Below are 10,246 nucleotides of genomic sequence, written 5' to 3' on the forward strand. Positions count from 1 at the left end.
GTAGAGAGGAACCAGGCTCTGAGGGGTAGAGATTATAAACCTAGAGAGGAACCAGGCTCTGAGGGGTGGCCAGTCCTCTTCTGGCTGTGCCTGGTGGAGATTATAAACCTAGAGAGGAACCAGGCTCTGAGGGGTGGCCAGTCCTCTTCTGGCTGTGCCGGGTGGAGATTATAAACCTAGAGAGGAACCAGGCTCTGAGGGTGGTCAGTCCTCTTCTGGCTGTACCAGGTAGAGAGGAACCAGGCTCTGAGGGGTGGAGATTATAAACCTAGAGAGGAACCAGGCTCTGAGGGGTGGCCAGTCCTCTTCTGGCTGTGCCGGGTGGAGATTATAGGAGTACAAGGCGATTAAAGCCTGATCGTTGCCCTTACAAAAAAGACAGCAGTTTTGAAACTGACTGTGGTATTTTGGATGCAGTAATTGCAGTAATTCCTGCACGCTAACTGCAGTTATACTTCAAAATTACTGTAGTTATACTTCAAAGTTACTGCAGTTATACTTCAAAATTACTGCAGTTATACTTCAAAATTACTGCAGTTATACTTCAAAATTACCGCAGTTATACTTCAAAATTACTGCAGTTATACTTCAAAATTACTGCAGTTACACTTCCAAATTACTGCAGTTATACTTCCAAATTACTGCAGTAACACTTCCAAATTACTGCAGTTACACTTCAAAATTACTGCAGTTACACTTCCAAATTACTGCAGTTACACTTCAAAATTACTGCAGTTACACTTCCAAATTACTGCAGTTATACTTCCAAATTACTGCAGTAACACTTCCAAATTACTGCCGTAAAACAAAACGGTTATATTTGACACAGTATTTGTAGCATAATGCAGTTATACTGCACTCTAACTGCAGTTATACTGCACTCTAACTGCAGTTATACTGCACTCTGAATAATAACTTTTTTTTAATAAGGGTCTTCAAGTTGTTCAAACCTTCATAGATGACCAGCAGGGTCAAATAATAATCAGTGGTTGTAGAGGGTGCAACAGATCAGCACCTCAGGAGTAAATGTCAGTTAGCTTTTCATAGCCGAGCATTCAGAGGTCGAGACAACAGGTGCAGTAGAGGGAGAGACAAAGCAAGAGAGAGAGAGAGGGGGGGGGGGGGGGAGAGAGTCAAAAATAGCAGGTCTGGGACAAGCTAGCATGTCCGGTGAACAGGTCAGGGTTCCATAGCCGCTGGTAAACAGTTAAAACTGGAGCAGCAGCACGACCAGGTGGACTGGGGACTGCGACAGCGCATGAACCTAGTGCTCAGGTCCTCCGGGAGGGGAGAGAGAGAGAGCGATCTGAGAATTAGAGGGAGCATACTTAAATTCACACAGGACATCAGATAAGACAGGAGAATTACACCAGATATAACAGACTGACCCTAGCCACCTGGCACATAGACTATTGCAGCATAGATACTGGTGACTGAAAGCACAGCTCCCACACCACTAGAGGATATCAACAGACCACCAACGTGCGCCGAATACAACAGGTGTGCAGAGAGTCCCTGGTTCGAGTAGCGAGTAGTGTTAGGTGAATAACAGACCTTAAAGTGAAATGCTTACTTACAGGCTCTAACCAACAGTGCAAAAATGTGTTAGGTGAACAATAGGTAAGTAAAGAGATAAAAACATTTTAAAAAATAACAGTAGCGAGGTTATATACAGACACCGGTTAGTCGGCTGATTGAGGTCGTGTGTGTAACAGTATAGCTTCCGTCCCTCTCCTCACCCCTACCTGGACTCGAACCAGGGACCCTCTGCACACCTGTTGTATTGGAGAAGATGATATATATTTTTTGTATTTGGGTTTTTTATTTTATTGCAACAATAATAACAATATTACACATCAATACAGGGACATTCCTGTGAATACAATGAAACACATGTAATAATAGAACACCAGGTGACCCCCCCTCTCAAAAAAAATAAATAATAATAATTCAGGACATCATTAATATGTGACAAGGCAATAAGACATTAACAGACATTTTGAGACATGACTTAAAATAATTTTTCCATTTTTTTACATTTCACAAGTTTGAGGGATTTATAAAATTGTAACAGTTCAATAAAATAAAATAAATATTTCACACGCACTTCACAGAGTAGGCGTTCCCTAACGGAAATATGCAAATACATGCTAGAATGCACCAATACGCTCTCGCTAACTCGTGGTTGCTATGCCCACCTCCTGGCTGGTTCTGTCCAGTATTTCCTCCCATTCGAAATAACAGACCGTGGTCTAACTTGGGTTATTTATGAAAAATAATCATATTTGGTTTAAATCTCTGCGACTATTGAAACGTCCATTGTCATGTGTAGGGGTTTAAAGACGCTTCATGGTCCATCTGCCGTCTGCCTTGGCCGTGCAGCATTTACGATGATATGGCCTCTGCAGAAGTCAGGGCATTCACACTTCCTGTCAGGGCATTCATACTTCCTGTCCTTCCCCGAGAAGCTCAGAGCTGTTGTGAAGGAAGTGAGTTTGTGTTTATACAGGACCACCCGCCCTCACCTACCGTAAACCAATCAATATACGGAGCCCTCCGCTTTTAAAACATTGAGAAGCGCATGTGGAGCTCAAATTGTCCTCGGCGTGCTTCCGGAGGCTCCGCATACATGGGTTCCTATCGGACTGCCACAGCAACCAGATCAACCCGAGACAAGAGTTCAACAATTCTCATACACTTTGGTTTAAAACATTTTTCTGTAAACTCGCCATTACCTTGTAAATAAAGATGTTTATTTCCCTGTAATAATGAATAAAACGTAGCTAAAGTTAAGACGTTATTTAATTATTTTATTTACCAGGCAAGTCAGTTAAGAACATATTCTTATTTTCAATGACGGCCTGCGAACAGTGGGTTAACTGCCTGTTCAGGGGCAGAACGACAGATTTGTACCTTGTCAGTTCGGGGGTTTGAACTCGCAACCTTCCGGTTACTAGTCCAGCGCTCTAACCACTAGGCTACGCTGGCTACGTTTTATTCATTATTACAGGGAAATAAACATCTTTATTTACAAGGTAATGGCGAGTTTACAGAAAAATGTTTTAAACCAAAGTGTATGAGAATTGTTGAACTCTTGTCTCGGGTTGATCTGGTTGCTGTGGCAGTCCGATAGGAACCCATGTATGCGGAGCCTCCGGAAGCACGCCGAGGACAATTTGAGCTCCACATGCGCTTCTCAATGTTGTAAAAGCGGAGGGCTCCGTATATTGATTGGTTTACGGTAGGTGAGGGCGGGTGGTCCTGTATCAACTGACTCGTCAGCTATCTAGCAACGAACCCGTCAGCTATCTAGCAACGAACCCGTCAGCTATCTAGCAACGAACCAAAACACGAACCATTTTCCATCCAGTTTTAATGTGAGTGAAGTCAAAAATAAAATAAAAACAACGAATCAAGACAGCTGTGTTAGAAACAAGAAAGTTTCGGTACAATTTTATAAATACCGACAGGTCATTTGTTCGTTCGACATGGTGGGATCTTTAATGTGTCGGTAAAATGAATGATACGAGAAATGGCGTTGGAATAACCGTCATATCGAAGTAAATTTGGAGTCACGGTGATGAAGTGTGGTTTTCCCGCTACGACTCGGTAACCATGTAGTTTGTTAGGCTACATATTCAATCTATTAGAAAGACCTTCACAGGGATGGTGAAAGTGCACGGTGATCTTGATTGCACCTTTCCAATAAAAATCAATGGTCTGTTTTATTCTGGTGACACGATGATCGATGCTTGACTGCCGTTTTAACAAGTAAACATATTCTCGTTTTTGATCCATATTCTCATGTAGACTAGCCTACCCGCACTGTGTCTGTGAGCGGTTGGCTAGAGCGCCCACGCCAAAACCAGAATAGGCACATTTACTATTTAACGCAACAGTTTATTTTGACAAAACAATCGGCAGAGTTGAAAATGCGATGGAAACACATTGAACCATATATTTTTATTCGGTAAATGAACATTTAAGTGAAAAAGTATATTTTGTGTGCACTACGTCATCACGCACAGCTTTTTTTGTGTGCAAACAAGTCAGTTTGGTGGAAACACCACTGGTGGGAAAATTTGCATATCCTCTTTATGCACATTTTTGAATATTCGCATGAAAATCTGTCGCCAATTGGGTGGAAATCTAGCTATTGTTTAGAAATGTTGCCTGGTTTGCCAGGTTGACATTTACTGAAGTACTTTTTCAATGGATGTGTTTATGGGTGTTAAAATAGAGAAACTCGGCCATTTGGACCACCGGGCTGGTGACGTCATGCAGAGGCTGTCGTTTTGCGTTTATACTTCTTCATAAGGAAAACACAAGTTTGATGTCAGACGACAACAATAATGTTCATGACGTCACTACGACAATTGTCTAGTGACACGTCAATAAACAGACTGTAAATCAGCCTTTAAAATGGATTAAGGATTAGCACCCTTTTTTCATTTTTTTCGCCTAAAATATCATACCCAAATCTAACTGCCTGTAGCTCAGGCCCTGAAGCAAGGATATGCATATTCTTGGTACCATTTGAAAGGAAACACTTTGAAGTTTGTGGAAATGTGAATTGATTGTAGGAGAATATAACACATTAGATATGGTAAAAGATAATACAAAATAAAAAGAACAACAGTTATTTTTCTACCACCATCTTTGAAATGGTCTCAGAAAGGTCCCAGTTCCAGCCTTCACTCTGGTTGTAGTTCTAGCCTTCACTCTGGTTGTAGTTCTAGCCATCACTCTGGTTGTAGTTCTAGCCATCACTCTGGTTGTAGTTCTAGCCTTCACTCTGGTTAGCCATCACTCTGGTTGTAGTTCTAGCCATCACTCTGGTTGTAGTTCTAGCCATCACTCTGGTTGTAGTTCTAGCCTTCACTCTGGTTGTAGTTCTAGCCATCACTCTGGTTGTAGTTCTAGCCATCACTCTGGTTGTAGTTCTAGCCATCACTCTGGTTGTAGTTCTAGCCATCACTCTGGTTGTAGTTCTAGCCATCACTCTGGTTGTAGTTCTAGCCATCACTCTGGTTGTAGTTCTAGCCATCACTCTGGTTGTAGTTCTAGCCATCACTCTGGTTGTAGTTCTAGCCATCACTCTGGTTGTAGTTCTAGCCATCACTCTGGTTGTAGTTCTAGCCATCACTCTGGTTGTAATTCCGATGGTGTCCACAAGATGGCTGTGTCTGTGCAAAGTTTACTTGACAGACGGATAACTTGAAGTATGAGCGAACCAGCATTTCCAGTATTAGTAGCCATATTATAAGTTCAACATTTGCAAAAACAACCAGTTTTCATAAATCTGAATATTCATAGAATTTTTGTCCAAAAGGAAAAGGCATGCTGTCGCACAAGGTTAGTAGCTACATTTTATGACAGATACAGAGTTTCCGGACACTCCCGTAAAGCCCAGCTCATTGGCTATCTAGCTAGCCTTGTTTGACCCCGATTGGTGCTTATTTGACAAAGTTAGAGTCATTCAAGTGAACACCACCCACGTCATCTCCTGTAACTGGCCCACGATGTGGTTATTTAAATCAGATTAGGCAAACGATTCTATCTCCTGTAACTGGCCCACAATGTGGTTATTTATCCTGTAACTGGCCCACAACGTGGTTACTTAAATCCGATTTCGTATATATTTGGCTGATTTCGTAGCATAACATGCAGAAGCTGGGGGGAGGCAAGGAGACGACTCAGGATCTTTCCCCCACGCATTTCCAATGCAACTCCATTGTCTAGGCCGAGTTCGATTGACCTCTACCGCATCTATTGCAAACAGGCAATATGACTTAAAAGTACGTGCAAACACAGAGAGAAATCAAATCAATAACTTAAGTCGTTGGGACTTTGACTATGTGGCCTCCTGTTAATAATCAAGTCTCACAGGCTATTTAAAAATAAAATACGATAAAAACAAATATATAGTCATAAGACACTTGAATTGGGAAGTATAAACACAGATCATTTAGAAAACCAAAGAAATAACATTAAAATGTTATGAGAATTGGGTTTCTGATTGACACCAAACTGGGTCTCACACAATAAGGCGCCTATGTTGAATTCAAGGTCCAGTTTCCCTTATGGCTTTAAATATGGTCATAACACCAATAACAGCCCTTTTGACTTGGTCTTTTCAACAGAAATACAAGAGATAAGATTCTCCACAAAGATAGTCTTTACCAGAGTGGGGGGGAAAGAGTTGCTCCTAGACAGATCTTGGGTCAGTTTAGGATTTTCACCACTAATAGTTAAGGTTAGGAATGGATGAGGGGGAAGTTGATCCTAGATCTGTACCTAGGAGAAACTTCACCTTGAAAACGCCATTCGGTGCATTCTAACATGGGACCCTATATCAGGGTTTGCTAAACGTTGAATTCATCAGGGACCCCCTCATAATAGATCCCAACTTCTTAACAGTGCATTAAAAATAGCATCCCAAGCCATTTTAACTATGACTTCTGCAATTCAAGACCCAACTAATCAAGTCTCGGGCTCTGGGAAATAACATTGTGCCGTTTTAAAAGTGAATCTCCTGCGACTCTACACACGTTGCCATAGGTCATTGTTCCATTTGCCGTTTTCAAATTACAGTGCATTTATGATCAAAAACAACATTTTGGGAGAATATAAGAAGAATTGAGTTGAAAAGATGTTTCATTGATGGATAACTGTGGATACCTACATCCATGCGAGCCTCCCAGGTCCATGCTGTGCTAAAGGGTCATTAAGAACAGAAATCCTACATGAATATTACATTTCACCCTCAAGGGATCCTGGGAGAAGTTGTCCAAAAATCTGTTGTTGCTATAGCAATATTCATGAAAACATTTGATTTTTTTATTGAAACATTTTTTGCTGAAATGAAAAGTGGTTGCCCAGCAACAACAATAGTTCAAAGTGACAGCTGACCAGTTGGGGTCACATGATTTCATATTACAGTAGAAGAGAAAGTCCCGGCCAATTACAAATCTCCCATTTTTTTTGTCCAAGAGTAGAGGCATAAATTGACTAACATTACTAAACAACGACATACAGTACACACAAGTGTTCCTCCCTCCACCACACTAAAATTAACCCTTCAAATAGAGTTATTGTACTTTGAGGGATTTTTTCCTTTAACTTTAAGTTTACAGCCTGAAGAAAATTAAATAGAATATGCTACTAAAGACATTGTGTCGTTGGTTGTCTGTGACAAAAGTGGAAAACACACCCGACAGGCTTGCATTACAACGCTCCACGCGGACACAACACAGGAAATCACCATCACTGACCCCTAGATGAGATACCACTGACCCCTAGACGAGATACCACTGACCCCTAGACGAGACATGTCTGGATACAGGACGGCAGTAGTTCTATAGGTCTCAGAAAGGTAGTAGACAGCTTAGCCATCCGCTACACCTCTATTGGGAGAGGTGATGTGAGAGTCCTCACACTGACCCTTTAATAAACCTGGGACAACCCCGCCCCCCCCCAATACACTGAAGGCAGACCCAGAGAACCAGGGTCCGTAAGCCTGGTCCCAGACCAGTTTGTGGTCTTGCCAACTCCACAGACTTGGCACCCAGGCTAGGTGTGTGAGGCTTCATGGACCCTCTACGGGCTCAATCCCTTTGAGCGCATCATAAAGCTGTTGGGGTAGAATTACATATCCCTCCCCTAGTGCCGGGTCCCTGTTCATCCTCTGGAACTCTCCGATAGCCTTAAACCTCTTCAACTGTCTCTCCTGCCTCCGACACTTCTGCTGTACGGTCTTTAACTTCTTCCTCAGCTTGTCCAGCTGTTCCTCCAGCTGCTCAATCCTCTTCTTCTGCTGAACCGTGTCTTCTACGGTGTAGTTGTGGTCGCAGGAGACGGACATGCTGTGAGGAAGGTTCTCTACCAGGGGTAAGGGTTCTACAGTGTGATGGTTCTCTGTCTGTATCTCCTGCTGGGTGTCCTCTGTGTCAGAGAGGGGGAGGGAGGGGAGGGTCAGAGAGAAGTCCATCTCTGGAGGTAACGGGTCCACCAAGGACTCTGCCTATGAAAAATAATAATTAAGTACAAATCTAAAATAATTCCATGTGTGATATACATACCCCAGCCTGGTGCCAGATGTGTTCGGTCTTATCAACTCATTAGGTTGTTGTCATGCCAATTGTAACACCAGACGCGATTAGGTGTGACAACGACCAAAGGCATTGGCAAGACCGTACAAACCAGATCTGAGACCAGGCTATAGGTTCCACAGGAAAATGACGCCTCCTTGTGTGTGCGTTTTACCTTGACTTGTAGTTTACTGAAACAGAATAGAGAAGGTACAGCATTCTCCTTCAGGACACGGTTGTTGCACTCTGGTTTGAAGCTGTCTTTGGTGAAATGCTGAGAGCAGATATTACTGTATCTGGTTGGTTTGAAATTGTTTCTCCTCATTGCCTCAACCCATTTCCCACACACGTCTGGCCGTGCTAGCGGGAACCTGCAATACAGCGACACAGTCTTGTTACATTACAGTATCAAACACAAAACAAACTCGAAGGTTCACAAATACTGTTGTTAATGTGTTGGTAGTCCAGTAGCTAGTCACTGTTGCAGGAGCTAAGCTTAGCACCAACTACTGTTAGCCAACCATCGCTCCTCCAACTGGCTACATCGGTCAGCGCTGAATCTGCCGACTGGAAATAGCCTAAGTAGCCAACGTCTGCTTCGTCGCAGCGCAGCGCCAGTCTGACGCACGGTGGAACGCAGCGCAGCGCCAGTCTGACGCACGGTGGAACGCAGCGCAGCTCCAGTCTGACGCACGGTGGAACGCAGCGCAGCTCCAGTCTGACGCGCGGTGGAACGCAGCAAACGTTAACAAGATACCAGTGAGAGGCCACAAGAACATTGCAATCTACTACTTATAAGCAACACAAACATAGCCATGATGGGTAGCTATTCCCACGCGTTTAACCCAACTACAACTAAGTCAACAGAAGCTAGATAGTTAGGTCATGGGTAGCCTCGAGTTGCCATACCTCCAAAATCACGTCGTTGTCACGTTTCCCCTTTTTACGTGAAGCCTGGTTGGCGACTGGGCTAGGTCATGGGGAATCTTGCGATTGTCAACAACTGTGATAACAGCTAGTCAACTGACTAGATAGTAAACAAGACGAGGCTAGACAGCTAGAGCCTGTATGATCAGAGTGACCGTGGTGATGTCGGGAGTTGAACTTACTTGTGAAATGAAATGTTTCTGTCTTTATGATATCTGTTTTTGCATCCGTAAGCTGAGCACGATTGGACCATCTCTACAATCGCGAGTTACTGGCAGATTTGACAGTTGTTGTCTTGTCCCTTTTCCTTGTCTTTCAATGCTTTATTTTGTCCTTTCTTGGCGAGGTCCTTTCCACTTTCCACAATGGCCGAAATGGCTTCAAAGATCTGTCTTTGACTTCACTACTGTTGGTCATGTGACATGTTTTCTCAACTCTGATTCGCAGAGAATTTCTCTTTCTCTGATTCGTGAAGATAATACGGTGTTGTTCCGCATGTTTCCGCTTGGGGGCGATAAAACACTGCTGGAAAGACCACATCGAATTGTATTAATGAATTAATTTAACCTTTTATTAACTAGGCAAGTCAGTTTAAGAACAAATTCTTATTTACAATGACGGCCTACCAAATGTCAAAAGGCCTCCTGCGGGGATGGGGGCCTGGGAACGAAATATAGTAGTCAAAAACATTTCAGCATCTTGTCCATGATGACCTAAAAAGGTATACATTAGTACATTTCTTTGTGGCTGTCATTTTGATACCACCATTTACCCTTTGACCCCGGCGAGAACATTTTATATGTTGCCCCAAACCAAATGAACACATGCTATAGGACATGCTCCATTTACTCTGAGCTATATGACACAAAATACAATACCTGAGCAGGTACCTCCCTCACCTGGGCAGTAATGGACAACCATTACTGTCAGGTGTCAGTTTACTCCTGAAAAAAAAAATCTGTGTCAAAACAGTTGTGTTATTATTTCTGTGAAATTTTCAAGACAAAATTACAGAACTTTAAACATGAAATCAGATTTGAACTTTTAACATCGAATATGTTTTTAAATCTGTCTATAAATACTTTAAAAGGCCCAAATCCAGGCCATTTTAAATGACCTGAAGGAACAGAGAAGCTCAACTGCTTACAGAAGCTATTTCTGCTGTTTTCACACATTCATTTCCATGTCTCTGTATTGACACACCATTACAGTGATACCCACCCACACCA

General features: G+C 42.7%; 1 protein-coding gene across 1 annotated transcript; it reads right to left on the minus strand.

Moving 5' to 3' along the window:
• Nucleotides 1-6,818: 6,818 nt before the first annotated feature.
• On the minus strand, nucleotides 6,819-9,411 carry LOC115127638 (THAP domain-containing protein 1). Its single transcript, XM_029657249.2, has 3 exons — nucleotides 9,200-9,411; nucleotides 8,266-8,461; nucleotides 6,819-8,023 (listed from the first exon to the last, which is right to left on the minus strand). Exons 1-3 carry the CDS (start codon nucleotides 9,268-9,270, stop codon nucleotides 7,589-7,591), a joined length of 702 nt encoding a protein of 233 aa, XP_029513109.1. The 5' UTR covers nucleotides 9,271-9,411; the 3' UTR covers nucleotides 6,819-7,588.
• Between the last annotated feature and the right edge of the window lie 835 nt (nucleotides 9,412-10,246).

This window comes from Oncorhynchus nerka, linkage group LG4, assembly GCF_034236695.1.
Source record: "Oncorhynchus nerka isolate Pitt River linkage group LG4, Oner_Uvic_2.0, whole genome shotgun sequence".
Taxonomy (NCBI): domain Eukaryota; kingdom Metazoa; phylum Chordata; class Actinopteri; order Salmoniformes; family Salmonidae; genus Oncorhynchus; species Oncorhynchus nerka.